Source organism: Corvus kubaryi, unplaced genomic scaffold, assembly GCF_017639235.1.
Source record: "Corvus kubaryi isolate FWS band 111438036 unplaced genomic scaffold, C.kubaryi_AGA036_p1.0 137, whole genome shotgun sequence".
NCBI classification, from domain to species: Eukaryota; Metazoa; Chordata; class Aves; order Passeriformes; family Corvidae; genus Corvus; species Corvus kubaryi.
In genome coordinates, this window is record NW_024580671.1 from 1,572,207 (window position 1) to 1,591,392 (window position 19,186).

The 19,186-nt window shown below is 34.7% G+C and overlaps 1 protein-coding gene across 2 annotated transcripts in view; it reads right to left on the reverse strand.

The window, feature by feature from the left end:
• Nucleotides 1-2,608: 2,608 nt before the first annotated feature.
• The window catches only part of TMTC3 (transmembrane O-mannosyltransferase targeting cadherins 3), a 32,258-nt gene continuing 15,680 nt past the window's right edge, over nt 2,609-19,186 (reverse strand). For both annotated transcript variants that reach the window (XM_042017603.1, XM_042017604.1), the window contains exons 5-15: nt 18,906-19,005; nt 18,092-18,207; nt 16,278-16,450; nt 15,170-15,422; nt 12,169-12,317; nt 10,214-10,334; nt 9,488-9,599; nt 8,664-8,767; nt 7,314-7,483; nt 6,282-6,508; nt 2,609-4,787 (exon numbers count right to left, since the gene is read on the reverse strand). In XM_042017603.1, the coding sequence (XP_041873537.1) occupies nt 3,973-4,787; nt 6,282-6,508; nt 7,314-7,483; nt 8,664-8,767; nt 9,488-9,599; nt 10,214-10,334; nt 12,169-12,317; nt 15,170-15,422; nt 16,278-16,450; nt 18,092-18,207; nt 18,906-19,005 (2,340 nt within the window). In that variant the 3' untranslated portion in view covers nt 2,609-3,972. The remainder of the gene's footprint in view (nt 4,788-6,281; nt 6,509-7,313; nt 7,484-8,663; nt 8,768-9,487; nt 9,600-10,213; nt 10,335-12,168; nt 12,318-15,169; nt 15,423-16,277; nt 16,451-18,091; nt 18,208-18,905; nt 19,006-19,186) is intronic.

Consider the following 19,186-nt stretch of genomic DNA (forward strand, 5'->3'; position numbering starts at 1 on the left):
GAGGCAAAGGATGGATGGAAGGTATCTTACAGCCTTTCCATTCTCAAGGTTTCTAAGCAAAGCAGGATTCTTAGGCTCAAAGTTGAAGCATAGTTTTGGTTACATGGCAGGACTTTCCTGGAGCAGCAGGTTCTGCTGCAGTTCCAGACATTGTGTCAGGCAGAAGTGATTTATAGAATTTGCAAGGAAAAGCTCAGACATGTACACTCAAAACTGGGACCCTTCCTGGAGCTTCTGTGCAATGCAAAGTTTGCAAGAGACTGGGATGGCTGAAAAACTTCCTGGAACTGCTTTGATCTTCATAGAGTTTCCATTAGAAACTTCAGGGACAGATGCCTGCATTTTCAGCCCAAAGGTCCATGACCCTGAAAAAGGTATGTGAACTACAAGGCACAGCTGGGTTGTGCAAAAGCCTCCTCTGACAACAAAGTGGTAGCTGCTTGAAGAGCCGCCCTCAATGCCCCCTGGGCTTGGATTGCCCAACAGCTGTGAGAAAGAGAAAGCTGCTGAGATGTGCTGGACAACCTACACGCACAGTGCCATAATGTTTCAGGAGTTGTTGCTTATTGAGTGCTTACTCCTCTCCCAGAATATTGGTATTTCTCACAGGACAGTGCTTTGCTCTGAGGTGCCAGTAAACATGAGGTTGCCTATTCCCAGGCCCTCCCTTCACAGCAATCTTCCTGTATGTTCACTCTAGCTTGACTTTCAGTGTTGACTAATCAAGGTACAAACTGCACTGCACCCTGAAAGGGATTTCTGTCCCACTTAATCCTTTCCACTCCAATTTCCAACATTTTCTACATACATGCCTACTTGTAGGAAAATTTTCCTAACCTTCACAATACTAGATTACTTCACTGCCAGCTGGTAAGAAACAACAGACAAAAAAAGAAATGAGATATGACTGATCATGTTTTTAACTGGTTGTAATGCAAAGAATACTTTGAAAATAAAGAATACTTGCAATTAAATCCTAGGTTTCTGTGCAAAACAGACAAAAAGATTGTATATTCTAAGTTTAGTCTACAATTGCACATGTTGTCCCTCTGCAACTGCACTACCTCTAGGTATCCAAGTGTTCCAACTATATGCATGCATATCCAATTAATCTGTATGTTTATGAGTCTCTCTATGTATATACTCCCCTGCAAAAGATCTGAAGAACAATCTGACAAATGCATGAGACTGTACTGAAATCACATGCACAAATACATGTCATACTTAAAATGCTTACTCTGCAGCTGTATGTGTAAGCTGGAAAAAATTGTGTATGGATGCAAAGATGATATAACACATCTGTTCACATTTTTTCAGCAATCACAGCAATTGCACTGTATGATTAGAGGGCTAAAAATTATTTTAGTATGCCTGTCCCACTCTCAGAAATTCCTAGTTCTTGCATGTTAGTGAAATTAGGGAATTCTGAAAGGGGATATTAATGTGTTTTGCACATGACGATGGCAGGAAGAAGAGAAAAGATAAGTTAAACTGGAAGTGGGAAAATACCTGTCAATTATTTTGTTCTATCTGCAAGCAGACAAAACCAAAATTATTCTCTTTTTGATAGTTTTCCTATACGCAAATGCTATTTTGATAATTTTTCACATGTTATGTCACTTCCATTTACTAAACCATTTTTGTTAAAGGTTAAAATGGCTGACACATCCTAACAGGATAAATAGAACTTGTTAGTCAAAATACTTGTTTTTTACTAAATTTTCTTTAAGAGAGACAAAAGGGGAATAGAACAGACTGAAAGACATCCAGCAACCTTCAGTTTACATTTGTCTGATGATTTTAGTTAAACCAGACGGCACTTCTTAGCATCAATAAATCTAACAGTTCTTGGTAGTCCGTGAAGAGCTGCTTGGACGGTCAAGATAAGACATGACAGAGGCTCAGATGCAGAGATCGAGACTGCGCCTTTACTCGCCTCTTCAATTTACAGACCAAATAAAAATGGTGTGGCAATGGCAATTAAAGAGCTCTTCATACAGAAGAGAGGAGAATCCTGACCTTCTCTATCAGAAAGTACCTTTTCATACTACCTAGCTCCTGCCACTTTCAAATGAATGTTCCTTCATCTTGCCCAGAACAATGGTTAATCCTTTTGTAAAGCAAAGGTTTGGAGGAAGACTTAATATGCAAGTTAAAGTTTCTATAAAAGACAACATACCATCTATTTTAGGTACAAGTATCTGAGTTATTGACAGACAAGTGATTTTCAAGGTGTGGTCAACAGATTCCTGTGAGCACTTCTCTGCAAGTAGCACTTAAATATTTTTTCTATGAAGAATAGCTGCACACCACATACTTGTTCTGTCAGCTGCTTGTAAATCATGCTTTCTAAAACACACTTCCCCTCCCCACCAAGTTATTACCATGTAAGCAATTGTTGTGCTAACATTAAGAATGAAACATAATAAAGAAAAGGTCTGTGCAAGGAAGCCCATTACCTATTTAAGATCTCTCCCACAGAGATAATTATTACATCTTACAGCTGGATTACTGCCTAAGACAGCAAGTTGAGCAGGTACAGAAAGGACTAAGTTTGAATGGCAGAGCTGTTAAGGAATACTTCCACATAATGAAATAAGACAAAACATGAAGAGTAAGAGATTTAATGATCAGTGAAAATTATGACTGAACCCAGCTCTTACACTTCTTTTCTTTCTCAGAATTAAGGAAAAAATCAGGTTTAGGTAATTGGTAGCATATTTAAACAAAAATATATGCATTGCACAAGGATAAAAGCAATACTGAAATTGCAAAGATTTTCATTTCCTGTAAGAAATTAAAATGATGCATTAGTGAAAAAGTGTAAATGGGAATATTTTAGTAGTCAAAATAAATATTTAATAAAAACCACACACCCAAGACAAAGTATCAAAACAACAGAACTTAGTATTTGAAAGGATACTACCTACATTGCCTTGTGTTAAACATGACTAAATTCAGTGGCTTAATTATTATCGCACTGCCTTGAGCAAACATTGCTTATATTAGTGTTGTAAAAAGTAACGAGAATAGAAATACTGTTTCAATGACAGAAATAGTAAAACCAGATTGCTATAAACAAGGAAGAATTCACTACACCAAGGAGTCAATCCACAGCCGTTGACATAAAGTCAAAAAAGACTACTGCATAGCATACTGGTTACTGTACCAAAGTGCATTTCTCAGCATTCAATGAACTGGGGAGGAAGTGACAAAACCACCCTTTTTAATACAATTTTTAAGAACAACCAGATGATTGACAGTTGAAGAAACCCCACACATTTCCTTAAAAATAAAAAGCAGAGTCTAAAGATCTTAAGAGCACCGGAAGATTTCTTACCAGGTAAAAGAGTACAAACCATTAGCATTGTAAGTAAAGAACATCTAAAAGTTAGTATCATTCCATATTTAGAATGCAACTGAAAATTTTAGTGTGTAGTTGCATCCCCCTATACTACATCCAGTGGCATTTTGATGACTTTGTTAAGTTCTGGAAACAAATAATGCAAATACAAACTGTTTTTCTTGTATAGCAGAGGTCTAGAAAAATTTCAGCTGATGTGTAAACTGAAATGTAGATAATGACAATACAGATTTGCTGGGGGAAAGAAACAGTGTCTGGCTTATCCCAGTAATTCACCATTCAGTTTTTCCACTGAGTCTTTGAAAGTAGCATTAATATCCCTGACTACCAACGATTTTTATGAGTGCTAGTTTCTCACTATTTAGGATTCTGCACAGAAGATTTTTCTCAACCTTTTATCCTTCAGTTCCCACCCATACCTCCATCATATTTAAAAGTTGTGGTTTTTTCACATACAGCATTGTAATGCCTTTTGCTGCTTGATAAGTGATATGCAGTCAACATTATTTCTATTTTCAAAGCACTGAGAACACTTTCCAGTTGGCTCACAAATTAAACAATAACTAAAAATAGTATTCTCCCCTTATTCTTTTGTGACATGGTAAAGACTATTCACCATTTAATATACGTTCAATTTCTTCTAGTCTTTTCAATGCAGCAACTCTTTTTTTCTCAATGTCTTTGATTTCTTTTGTAGATTTTTTGGGAGTCTCTTTGTCCACACTGCTTTTCTCTGTTGGTTTCTTATTTTTTGAGCGCTCGCTCTTGTTATCAGCTGTTGATTGGGTGGTTGTCTTCTCACTTTTTGCTTCTTTGAAATTCTGAAATGAACTTTTTTTTACTTCTGTAGCTGCATTCCCATCTGATGGAAGTGATGACTGTTCCATAGCACTGAGTGATGCAATTTTACTTCTAACTATGTTTAGATGACGCTGAATATACTCTTCATGAGGTGCCAGTGCTAGTGTTTCAACCAGACATTTTTCTGCCTTTATTAAATCTCTTTCTTCAAAATAAACCACACAAAGATTATGTTTTCCTTGTACATTGTTGGGATCCAGTTCCAAAATTTTTTCAAAACACATTTTTGCTCCAACAATATCCTTCTTTTGGTTCATAAGGATATCTCCTTTCAAAATTAGACCTTTGGTATGATCAGGGTAGTATCTCAGTAGGTCTTCCAAGACGGGCAAAGCCATCAATTCTTTTCCTGTCTGAGAATAAAGCAGGGCCAAATTGAACAAAGCACTTCGGAAGTTTGGCTGTAACCTTATGGCCTTCTTCATCCATGCCTCTGCTTCCATGTCTTTTTTGTCATCCATTGCTAGCATACCCAAATTGAAGTACCCATTTGAATCCTGTGGTTCTTCTTTCACATAATGTAGTAGTCTTTGTTTAGCTTCAGGTCTAAGTCGAGCATCCCCTAAATGACAGAAAATGCATTTAATTCTCAAGGTATTTCCTGAAGCATTTATTCTGAAGGATTTTTAAAATGCTAATCTTTATACAAATTAAAATGCAACTGTAAAAGGGAAAGGGTTTAAAATGCTACTTTTTATCATAGCTGTGTAACAGCAAAAGTCAATGATATTTATTTTCTTTATAGAATGAAACTACATACAGTTGACTTGTTGCCAGAGTCAGCATCATTACTCTATTAGCTACTGAATGATATTTAGGTTTTGTATAACAGATACAAAAGATGTCTCTACAAGCTTAAAAGTAGTTATTATCATGCACAGTTGAGCAAATAGAATCCAGAGAAGACGTCAGTTCTGACAAACCAGCTCTTACAGAGGCAAACTTTGAGTGGAAGATCTCATTTTAGATATCATTTAGATAGACTGAAAAAGTTTCAACAGAGATAGGTAACTTCTACTGTAGCCAGACTAAGATACCGTCGAACACCAAAACAATAAAATCCCCATATTTTAATTTGCATCAAAGTTTAAAAAAGATTTAGCAAAACAATTTTATCTGCCAATACCAGGATTATCTAGATGAGCTTGTGATCTGTGCTATTTTACTGAATAGTACAGTGAACATATTTTAGTAACAAATTCCGGACACAGACTTACTGAAGGATAGGGGAGCTGCTTTCATCTGCCCTCTTTCACCCCCTGAAACAGTGTTGCACTGTCCAGCATGAGGAACTGAATACTAAAGAGTTAATGTTTCTGCTTGTTTGAAGCTGCTTGTACTTCTACAGACAAGGAACAGAGCATGTGTTGAACTACTAACTTACAATGTGAGAAGAGATGGAAAATTATCAAGTGTCTTCAGCTTCAATCAACTGTTTTACCTTTCTTAGGGGCAGTTTACCATCTCAACAAAAGAGAAACAAATCTTAGCAGTTCACTTGCCAAATATTCTTTCCAACAGCCTTAATTCACTAAGGGCTCACCCTTACCTACAGAGCTATACGTATGAAAAAAAAACCTCATGAAAATCCACCTGAATTCATCCTAATTAGCAGCATGACAGAGGAACCTATGAAAACATTCATATTTCTAGAGCTTGATATAAGACCAGAGACTTGAGCTGGATTTTTGAGTCAAAAATTAAATCAATCACTATAAATGCAAATCAGGTATTACACATATTTTACTAAATATTATCTTTAAAGATCATATAGGCATAGTTTTGAAGATGTTTGTGTAACACTATTCTTTATACGTGTAAGATACTATATTGTAAAATAGCACTTGTATTAAAGATGCTGATCAGCTAAGGTTGTACATACACTTTGCACAAATTCCATACACTACAAATTACAAAGCTATAATAAATAAACAGTTTATTTTTTGACGATGCTATGTCCTTTCCAAAAACAAAACAGTTAATAAAAAAATAATTAAGTAGTATGGATCCTATAAATGCAAATACGCAATATGTATAAAAGGGACAATAAACATACCAGATTCCTGCATTAGCAGTGCTGAGTTGAATAATGCCAGTTTATGTGTTGGGTTGAGTTCTAGTGCTCGGTTGAAATTTTTCAGGGCCTCTGCTGGATCTTTCAGTTCAATGTAAACAATTGCCAAGTTGTACCACAGGTCTGCATTGGTTCTGTCTAGTTCTAGAGCTCTAAGGTAAGCTTCCTTAGCTTTCAGAGGTTTGTTCATTTTTAGAAGTAATTCTCCCCTGTTGAAGAACCAGATTTAACCTTCAACTTTTATTGTTACCCATATGAAAATAATTGACAGGTTTTTTGAAAGTTTGCCTTCCTACAGACAGTAGATGTCATCTAACAGTGGTTTTTTTTAAATTTTGTTAGTTTTAAGCACAAAACAATACAAGACCCTCTTTTACATAAAGCTTTCAGCTCTCAAAAATCTGTACACAACAAATACACAACAAATGCATAAGTAGGACAAGAACAAAAAAAGAAGTTATCAAGGGTTCCTGACTTGGCTCTGTAATTACACTGCAACAGCTATAGTTCAGGCATCTTTGAACCTCCCTAAGTCCCAGTGGGAATTACAACAAACAAAACACTGGACAGATGCCTCAATACCCACATCTACATTGCTCAACTAAAATGCAATTAATGTCAACTGAATTAAGACTTGCATTTTCTGGACCATCTTTAACAAAAAAGTTTAAAGAAAGCTCCATGACTCACACTAACCAAAAGCTTTTCAGTTCAAGACTAAACTAAGAGATTAGAAATTTGAGTTAGAGATTCATGAAGAAATCTAATGGAAGTGTCTTTCTATACAATGTTTGAATACAGAACCTACATGGAGATATGCCATTTGAAGCAGGAATTTAAAAGAACAGGACTTGTAATGAATCATTGATTATTGTTCCAAATCTTCATCTTCTCACTTGGAAATGAAACCATTTCAGCAGCTAATTGAACTGTACGAACTAAATACTGTTCAGAGTACTGCAAGCACAAAAATGTTCATTCAAGAATATGTATCTCTAAAATTAGAAAACATACCTGCTGATGTAAGCCTGCTTGAAATCTGGCCTCATACTAATTGCTTGTCGATATAACTGATCCGCTTCTTCAAGGCGAGATTCGTTTGCTCGAATTAAGTTTGCGAGATTGATATAAACATTTAGATGGTTAGGAGCAACTCTTGCTGCATACTTTTTCCCTGGAATAATCTGTCAAAGACAATACATGTACCAAACACAGATGAGCAAAAATATGAGAGATGACCAGTACAGAACTCCTTTTCAATCTGGCCCCATTTGTTTAAGGTACTATTGGACATTAGTGTGCAGGCTCTTGATAATGACAAAGAACAGTAATTCTTTTCCAGAAAAATCATATCCGAAAATAAACAGGATATTTTTTATTCTTTATTTCTATGAAAACATAGGTAACTTGTACAATATTTAAGATACTACTTAATTAAGCTCTGCTACTACTTAATTTGGCTTATCTAGATAGCTACTGGAAACCAACCAGACCTTGAAAAACTTTCTCCATTTAGACAAAAGTATTTCCTAAAGCCTAAACTGACATTCTGTCATACATTTTCATTCCTTTTTTATTACCCTTCAGCCTAATGTAAGCCAATGATTTGCCAACTGATACAGCAAATGAAAAGTAGTCAGGAAAGATGAAAATGCTATGACATTGCAACTGCTGTAATGTTTATACTTTATCCATTTAGAATCTTCATACTGTTTCACAATGCAAACTTTTGAAGCCATGCTTCTACTCAAAGGGCTGCTCATTTATTTTTGTTGCCAGTCTCATTTTAACCACAGCTTTTATTACCTTCATACATTCTCCAAAATACTACTCTCTTTTTCTCTAAAGAGCTTGAACAAGTAAAATTTCCTAGGTATAAATATAACTTAATGTATGGGAAAGGTAACAAAGCACATGTTAAAAGCATGTTCAGGCAAGGATTTTTTTGTTGCTGCTGTGGCTATCTTCTCCAACCTCCAATGTTGTATTTAAGCCTTCTCTGAAGGGCTCAGAAACTCAGTCACCATCAATGTATTAGCTGTAACTGAAAATAAACCAACTGTGACTAGAAACTGTAGGTTTTGGCTGCTGCTTTCTTTTATACCCTCAATTCCATAAAAAAACCCCAAAACACAACACAGCAGTATAAAAAGTAAATTAAAACAGTTGTAGCAGAGTTCTAAGTCAGCATTTTTTTAACAGCCATTATTGTATACAGCCTATTTTGTTCATAGACAGGTTTTAAAAGAACACTGACAAACTTTAAATTATACAGCCACACAGAGCTACAGGAAAAATACAAAAAATGTATCTTGAATATAGGTTCTGTCCTGTGGTGGTAGGTAAAATAAAGTTACTAATTACCTGTGGCATCAATGATTTAGCAATCATATATGATTCTTCAGCTTCTTTAGTTTTGTTTAGGTTCTTGTAAGTTCTTCCTACATTCATGTGGGCACCAATATCATCTTAATAAAGAAAAGAATGAAATTTAAATTATTTCCATGCACTGAGTATCATGAAATTAAACACCTCTGCATTCAGAGTAGCATGAAGTACAGGTACTCTGATAGAACATCCCCATCACCAAAAGAACAAAGTAATTCTATCATTTTTCATCTTAATTACGAAGCTAATAATTTAACCATGAACTAAAGAGGGACTATAAAATTACGTGGGAAACCGTAAAAAGTTTGAGGTCCTATCATATTTCCATGTATCTATCTTTAGTTTCTTGCTATAATAGAGGCACATAAATTGAAGGTTATTTATTAATCTTCTAAAAGGAAAGGCTGTCCAGTACTACCTAGAACTTCTTTTGCAACAATATGTAAAATGGATTAAATGTGCATTTTGATATTATCTAGATTTTTTTATTTTCTTACACACTTCCTTAGTTTTAAACAAAAAGATGAAGTAATATTTATACTCCATAAGAAATCACAGTTTAAGTTAATTCATAAAGAATGTCATGCAAGGAATAGTTTTAAAACTATTTGCAGCTTTTTATAGATAGAAGCCTTTTCTGGAGGACTTTTTTAGTTTATTTCCAAAAACCCTGGATCAATTAACTTACTGTATGACACTGATGTTCAGTTGAAGCAAAACAGTCCATTGAGAAGCTGTTAAGTAAGCTAAGTATACTGAACTACCAGGAGTGCAGAGATGGCAACTAGTCAAAGCTTTACCTGGTTGCACTTGTGTGGCCTGTATGAAAAACTGCAGGGCTCTTTCAAAATTTTTTTCATTTTCTAATGCATGCCCCACATTGTTCCATAGTTTTGCATTGTTCTTATTTACCTAAAACCAGAAAAAGATACAAAAGCATAGGTTATTAAGCTGAAATTACTTAACAATTGACTTTCTCTTAACAATATCTTAAGACATAAAAATGTACAGCAAATGACAGATTTCATCAAGCTTCTATACGTAAAGAATAAAAAGTCACTACATACAGAATGATTACATTGACCTTGTTGTGCGACATCAATCTGTTTTAGTTATTTACCCATAGAAATAACAAACATCTTAAAATTCAATGTAACTGATATGGGATATTTTGCAAACTGTCTTATCATGCCATATGAACTTAGAAGAAATTATCCTATGCATCAAACTTTTTGTAGATTTTTGTACTGAAACATATCCTGCTTTCATCCAGACAAGAGAATAAATTCAACTGCTTTGACACAAGAAGAATTATCATCTATTTTGTGCACATGAATTTCTATGTGTGCATCACACTGCTTTTAAAGCATTCCCAGAAGTAACTAATTAGATGCCAATATTGTCAATATAGAAATTAATGTGCCAAAACAAGCATAATTTTTGTCCATTTTTATCATGTTCCCCTGCAGCTTTTTAAGAACAGCAACAGGAACTTCCCATTATCCTTTCCAAACAGAATACAGTACCTTTAAAGCAGACATAAACAAAGTGTACTCCGACTCCCAATCCCAGTTTCTGTGCAGTGTTTTTAAGGCATGAGTGAATAGCACCGCAGCCAAACAAACCCAAGAAATTTTTCTTAGCACGCTATTAAATAAAACAAACAAAGACTTGTTGTAAGCACACCAAGAATTCTAATTTTTATTAGAATAAGTATCTCATATGCTAAAAGGCAAACAAAGGACCACATTTGTGACTAGCACACTCCAGAGTTTGAAAGGAAATAATGTTCAAACTAGTTTTGTTTTTTACCTGATTTTGTTGTTATGACTATGCAACTCCCTTAATAAGAACAAGCCCATTCACATAATAGAATTTGTATACCATGTATACAAAAATCATACTTCTCTTAAGACTTATCTGTAATTTAAGACAATATATGATGCCAAAAGTGAGGTTCTCCAAAACGCTACACAAAATGTTACAAAATGCAAAAGGCAACTTAAATATCACCTCGTACTTTTGTTTCATACCAGAAAATTCCACACATATTCTTTACTGCACACATCATCTATCTTTCCCACACTATAGAACACACCCAAATGGAGAGGTCTGTGCAGACTACCCCATCTTCCACAAGCAGATGTAATCCTAGTGCTACTGTAATATCTAAATAGGAGAAAGGTTTAGTGTCTTTCCAGCAATTTTGTTTTTAGAGCAGCAAACTGTGGCAAATATCACACTCTGTGACAAGCTTGTCAGGAATAATCTTCATTTTGTGCAGTTTATTTTTCTGGAGTTTAAACAGGACAGATATAAAACATACACTTTAAAATGCTGATCATTTGGTTTCTGAATTCTAATTCAATTATAAAAAGATGTCAAACATTCTATACCTTTCCTACAATTATGAATGTAATTTTGTTTCTAAAAAAATCTCATTCTTGAGTGGACATACAGGTGTTCACCATTAACAGCTATTTCTTACACTTGACTTATGGAACAGTTGTTCACTCTGCTACCTGCTTCACAGGGGTTTACTAAAAACTGAAAGGTTTTTACCCTCTCCACTTCTAAGATAAAAAATGCATCTTTTGACTACTATTCTTGGATTTTAAAATATTAAAGAAGTGGAACTGTAAAATTAAGAAAGTAATTCTAAAACACTATCAAAGTAATCAATGAGAACTGGCATATACAGTAATCTTTATGCCTATCAGGCTTATATGAAAGTTTTTTCTTTCCACATATTTCTAAAGCAAGGAGCCTTCTCTTTCTCATTTTAGAGAGCTGGTTTCCAATATTTTTGTAGTAAATGACACTATGTGCCTAATTTTTCTCCCCAGCCATCCTCTCCTGGTTCCTTGCTTTCTTCCACATCACTTCTATTTTATTGCCTCGTAGTGGGATTTGTGAGAATTTTTTCTCCATACTCCCACAAGGTCATTATCCAGATGCTGTCAGCTTCAGCAGCACCAGTTAGCGTAAATTTTACTGCAGGGCCTCATCTCTAACAATAGCAGACAACACAGACTGCAAATTGCTGCCTTCCCATTTGTCTGAACTGGCATCAGGATGCCACTGGGCTAAGAAGGGTAAAGCATCCACATCAGTGGGAGGTATGTCCAGATCAATGTAGAAGATATCACAAAACAAAAGTGTGTTCAAAACATGCTTTTAGAGCACAGTTTTTAAGGTGAAATTGTTAACCAAAGAATTTTTTAGTTTAACAAATACTGAATGGCTCTGATACCCATTCGTAGTATGTCATTTCTGAAAATTTAATCTGTTACTGATTAAATTTTCAGAAACTTTAATTTGCTGACACACATCCATTGTATAAATTTCAGTCAGTAATCAACTCTGAATAAAGTTAAACCAGTCTGACTTACACTCATCTCTTATTTTCATAGAAGATAACCATATTTATGGTTATGCAAGCTTTCCTGTTAGGGGTTTTTATCAGTATGAATTTATTTACCTTTTAGTTGATAATTTCTTCCATCCATGTGCTACTAAAATGCAGAATCCCATGCTAGGAACATACAACACTCGTTCTGCTACTACGAATCCAACAGGAAAAAACAGGTTTGACGCAGGAATGAATGGTAACACTATTAAGCAGAGTGCCTAGAAAAGAAATACAAGTAACATTAGTAATCAAGATTAGGCAGTGATAAATTGTATCCAAGAAACAATTTACAAATTACAAAAATAATCCCATAAAACCAGACATACATAGTAGATATTTGGTCTTGCCTTTTTTTTTTTTTAAATACTCAGATCTGTTTTACATTGAGACTGCTCTGAATATGGCAAGTAGTAACCTGCAAATGACTCTATTCCTTACTTAAGGGCTTGCAAGTCTGTTTGCATTTCTGTACTACAGAAAGAGGACAAATCAATAGGATCAAAGGATTAATTAAATTCAAAACAATGTTTTAGTAAGAGGTCCAGATAAAGAAACAAGACAGTGTAAGAACCTTGGACATTATCTAATAATTAAAAATTTGTATCAGCTTATTTGAGGCATAAAGCAGCTATTTTTACAGTACAATAGAATCTGGTTTGAGTTTCTGTAAAAAATGTGAATAACAAAAATCAGAATCAGTCACTGAATAAACATCAGTGTTTGGACAGAGCGCTAAGAGTACCCCAAAGTATTTGAAACGACAATGAAGAACCACACAATTGCAGTTCTTAGGTCAGGGACAGACTTCTTATCAAAAACTGTGTTTATTAAAAGGCAAAGAAATCCATCTGCTGCAAACAAAGTGGACGTGACCATTTGCCTTAAGTCCTGGATGATTGTTAAATAGTGGCTTTCCAATCTCTGGTTCCAGAAAAGACATGAATAATTATTTCAAAATATCTGGCCTCCAAGTTACAAAAAAAAAAAAAGCCCACAAAAGCAAACCTACAGAAATGGAATGTTTCTTTGAAGAAAGAGGAATTTTCTAGAAACTTTCAGTACAACTGGCTGTCTAGATTTAAGCATGACATTAACTGCCTCTTCCATGCTAAAACTGTAAAATAATCCAGTTTGAAAATCAACCTAGGATTACACACATAAAAATACAACACTGATTTAAAACTTCAACTAAGATTTTCTTGCATATTTCAAGGATATTTCAAGAATATGCACATGGATCATTAACACAGCTCAGCTGCTGATTCATAGCACTTCATTTAGCTCTACAAAGACAAAAACACAACTGAGCCTCACAATATACAGAATACATTGATTACTTGAGGATATTAATGGCTTACTGGAATGCAGCAATAGGCTTTGGCCTACCATATTGTTTCATTTTGTAGTACATAACAATTAATATTTAATATAAAATATTGCACTCCCATTTCCTAAGAAGTTAGCTTCCAGGCACTTCGATATTAAGTCTGAAAATCAGCATCATATTGAAAGTTACGTATACAACATAAGTACAGATTGAAGGAAAACAACTTGCATTAAACCAGGATTATACTGTCAGGTGACATTGAGGCTTGCATGCTGGAGTGAATGATCTCAGAAAATCCTTCCTATAAAAGGCACTTGGAATAATAAAAACACATGTAAAAATACCACTGTCAAACAAAAACTAACTAACACCAACACATGCTGAGAAACCTACTAACCCTTTCCTATGTAAGTTTCACCAGGTAGGGAATAAACATAAAGGCAGGGAAATAAACAGCCTTAAAATTCAAGAGCTGACCTATAAAAAAAGTGAACCACTCCCCACACACATTTCTACTGCTCACAGTGCACTGGAGAAAAACTTATGCCTCAGCTTATGTAAGGAGGAAAATCAAACTACTCCTTTGCATATTCGAAGTGCTGTGAAACTTATTTTCCAAGCATGTCACCTTGCATATTTATCATATTAATAAGGTATCTAAAGTTCTTCTCTTCATACACAGTTTCCAAACTCAGGACAAGAGATTTCATCAGCAATACTAGATATCATTTTCACTGATTTTCTAGTGAAATATATTGCCTTGCTCCAGTGACAAGACAAGAAAACCCATATGAGTCAGAACTATAATGCTAGGTCTTTTAGAAGTGAATCAAAATTTGTCAGCTGCTTAGCAAAGAACTACTTACACCTTAGGTTATGCATAAATATTCCCACCCATCTGAAACTTTTGTTGGCTGATTAACATACGAAAAAAACCCCATTATTTCTGAAGCAGACTAAGATAAATGCATGCAGGTTTGTTGTACACAGAATTGCACCACTGAATTAATAAAAAGTATGGTATCAGGTTACCATTAACCTTACAAAAATCTGCAATGGAATCAATAATCGATGACTGTTTTATTTTTCAAAAATACTAGCTCCTTTGATCCTTTCCATTTCTTCCAAAATATTCTTTCCTGTTAATCCATCTCAGTTTTGAGATAATATATAATAGTGAATAGACAGACAGGAACTGATCTTACAGTTTGACAAAATTAGTTTTTCATTACAATATGAAAACAACTCAGAGAAGAACAACAAAACAATAGAAAAAGTGGAAACCCTTTTCCTAAATGCAAAAATATGTCCTTTCTTTCATACCTATGAGAAAGAAAATCAAGTCTCTTGCTAAATACACATCATGACTACTGACATTTAAATAAGGTAGACAGCTTGCAGGATGAAAATGCATTCTGGTCCTTGAAACACATTTAAATTCTACTGAAAGCCCCCATTTGCCAGTTGAGCTCCGAATATCTGAGAAAGGCTGCAATACAATTTGCAAACACATAACAAGAGGCATATTTATCCTCATCTCTGACAGAATCACATACTGAATTGCAATTTAGCAGTTTTGTTGCTAGACAATTTTCCCCTTATGTGTTCATTTTAGCCCAAAAGGAGATGCACATAGGTCTAGATGCACATAGAGATGCTCTCTAGGTCACAATAGATTACACATGTGACCAACCTGGGCCACTTACTCTTAACAAAAGGACAAAACCGATGCATCATTCATACCATCAATACTGTCTTGGAGGAATCCCCAGGGTATCGGAGACTGAAGACCATCAAAGATCCCAGAAAGCAAAAGAAGGTAAGGGTGGCAACATTTCTAACATCTAACAAAGACTCCACAAGAGGAATAGTTCCCATTGTCCAGTCACAGCATAATTCTGAGGGATTGAGAAGAAGCCAAGCATTTACAGGAAGGAGGTAGTTGAAAGTCAGCTGTCTTGCTGGGGATGGACTAACAGCAGCTGGGTTATCAAACCTAAAGCAAAAGAAAGGAGAAAAAGGAGCTTTTAATGAAGAAAGATATGGTCTTGATTCCCTTTGTGGCAAATTTTAGAGTCATAGCTAGAACTACTACTTACAGACATGTAAAATAGCCTAATCTTCCTGCATTTGTCAGGTGTGAAACCATGCACAATGACACATTGTAGAGAGGCACAGAGCCTCCTCCATGTTTATGAAACTGTTTTGGGATATAATCAACATAAGTTTGAAGAAACAGAATGATTTACACCTAAAGCTGGGACCTAAAGTGGTCCTTGCTCATGTTTGTAATAGTTTCAATAGTTTGTCTCATTTTTTCAGGGACAGTTTTAGATTCTCGTATTTCTACATTGCTCAAACTTAAGATAAATTAGTTTGTCAGTTCTGATGTCATTCATATACACTTATCTTCAAGTAGTCTATCTGAAGACAACCATGTTTTCCACATAGTACATACCTAAAATACAAAATATATTCTGTTTGTAGAAGAGGAAAAAACTTAAAAGAGGTTGGGAGTGTTCAGCTAAGGTTCAAATACAGAGACAATAAAAAATACTTAAGCAATAAGACATTTAATTTCTGAATTACTAAGATGAACTATAAACTGCAAATTTTTTTTAAATGGCTGTCTGCTCAGATACCTCAATATTTTGGACATTTTAGTCAGCACTTGCTGGAATAGTATCATATAGCAATTTCACAAAAAATGCAATATTGTACAGACACTGAATACCGATATTAAAATAAGTGAGTAACACTTAAATCCATATATTTTTGGCCATTTCATTTGACTTCATTAAGCCACATCTTATTTATAAACAATTGTAAATAAGAAACACTTTACTATTACCTTGTAAACACTGGAAGCTGAGACTGGATAATCTGGACTCTGACAACTACAAGCAGCAACGTACTGAACATTAGGACTATGAGCTTCAACAGTGTTTGGAGCATAGAGAAAGGAATACTGCCCTTCCCTCGAAGAATCTGTACAGCTGTGTCCAACAATGCTGGCAAGGTGTACTGCAAATTAAAAAATTGTTTATCATCAGAGTACTCATTACTCCCCTTAGATAAACAGCTACCTAGTTCTTTTTTCCTTGGCTTTCTCTAAATGTCTGCTCCCAACAGTTACTTAGATCAGCTACTTAGTGCTTTCATGACAAGTCCCCAAAATAAGGTCTCCATCCTAATAAACTATTCAGGTATTCTTGCTAACACTATCACAGCTGAACCTGTATGCCTCTAGCTGTCTATTTTGCACTGACAGATCAAAAAACTCTACCATCTTCAGAGACTTGAACAAATGAATCATAGCCATGAAATAAACTTTCAAGAAGAAAAATCACTATTTTCAGAATTATCAGCCCCTCTGAAAACTTGCCCTATAAACAAAATTCCTTACGAATGATAGAAATACTATTTGCTTCCTGATTAGCCCTGGCTTTCTATTTTATGCCTCTACTGCAGTAAGTCATTAGTCCTTGCCTCATGAACATCATGATTGTGCAGTTTCCCATTACATAACCTAATTTCTTTTCTGTACCTCTTTCCCTTTGTCTTCATCACTTCTGCTGGTGATGATTTATTGGTTCACACACACTGGTTAGCTAAACTACAGAAATGGAAAGGTTTTTGAGGACCGGTAAACCTCTAAGTTCATGTGACACCTGTGCTTTCAGAAGAAGCCTCAGTTTGCATTTTATCTTTTCTACTCAATTGACTCACACAATCTTGTTAAACTTTAATGAAATTGAAGATCAGATCAAAAAGTTACTAAAAGAAAGGAAGAGTGGGCTGAAAGCAAGTCATGTACTGGTGATTTCCTTAAAAATGCAGCTTGAAAATTCTATGTTTATTCACTAGACCTGCAAAGGCAATAGTTACAAAGACATCTATGTGATTTTGTTATTTTGGCCTTGATTATGTATCCCCAGGATAGACAATCTTTTGGCTTTTATTGGTGCATTTTTTGCAAAATATTCCTGCAAGTAATTAAGGAATAATAACTTGAAAATTTTCTTAAAATATGCAATGATACATTTTTAATTGCATTTATTTTGATTATTAAAAACCTAAGAATTATTTAATTGCAGGAACATCTAGTTTCTTTAAGGAAAAGTCACTATTAATTTAAAGGCTTATCAATGCTTAAAATGAAATCTATCAGAGAACGGTATTCTTAGAACAACAAATTTCTTAAGCATATTACTTATTCAAATAGAACTACTCTAAAATGTCTGGTTACTCAATAGAAAATGATGAAATGCATTTGTATATGATATATTCTCTACTTTTACTACAGGGATTAAAACCAAATAATCCCTCACCTTTATACACCTCATACTTTAATCAAGACTGTTAACATGTTAGGATTTGCAAATCTCAGTGAACCAAAACTGTAGGCTTCCATTAAGACCTGTCAAGTCCTTACTGAGTATATTTGCTAACATCTCTGTATGGCATGTAAAGGACAGCCTGGATGTCATTCGAGTCCCTCAACATGAACCATTTATGTCAAACATGAACTGACTCAAAAAAATCTGAAAAATGTAACAGAACTATTGAGCTAACCTGAACTGAGAAAGATCACTGCTGAAATACGATGCTTTAAAGTACTTAATGTCTCATAACAGAAATTCACTTTATTTTTCAACAGCTTACCCCTTGAGCAATAAATACTTCATACACACAGCATATCCCCACCACTGTTATTCCTTGTTCTTTACATAGTGTTGCAACAGCTACTAGAAACACAGTCACTGCAATTGGAGTCCACACTGCAAATAAAGAAGACATTATTGAAAGTGTTCTGTCTTACAAAAAACACAAACATTTAATCAAGTAAATTAACCTAAAAAGTGAAGACTTTGGCTCTTCATGTTTGAATATGCTACGTTCTGTAAACTTGTTTAGTATGTAATTTCTTATGAAAGATGACCAGTTTTCCTCTACAGAAAATAATACACAAGCATCAATGTTAGAACTGCCTCCCTTAAATCAAAATAACTAAATGAAGGGTAAAAGACTAGTTTATAGTAAGTAAAACAAAGTATCTCAGTATTTCCTAAATCACCAAAGCACTTTTTCAAATGGAATACTTTATAGGGAGTCATAACTTTTCACTATGTCAATCTGGCAAAGAGGCAAGCCTCCTTCATCTTCACTGAAACTTTGCAGCTTACTTGTGACTGAACAGCTGAGGCACTGCAGCACACTTCCACTTAAATTGCAATAATAAAAGTCAGTGCAGGAATCCCCTGCAGTAGGTGTTATAAAGCTAATTAAGAAATGCTTAAGTCTTGGGGAAAAAAAATGCAATTTATATAATGGAATGTAGTATTACATGGGTATCTTGGGGCTCAAGGGGTTTTGGAACACACTTGCTGAATAACTAGTACACCTCTATTACAGTTTTAAGAGCATTTTTATCAGTGATAAAGGAATTTAATTATATCTCTCTTTGCCAATCATTTACCTATGGTATTATCTGGCCCTTTAGACTTTGTGTATGACAAAAAAGCAGCTAGGAAAAAAATAGATGATAAAAGCTCTGCTCTGCCCACAACTCCAGTCACCTGAAAAATAAAAGAAAAAAAAAACCTTAATTATTATGAAATATTTATTATTATTTGACATTTTAAGATAGCACTTGTTGAGATATTATTAGTAATCTAAGTACGCTATTTATACTAGATATTTATTATTATACAAAGCTAGCAGATCTTTAAGGAAGTATTCCAGGAGTTACCAATCCCC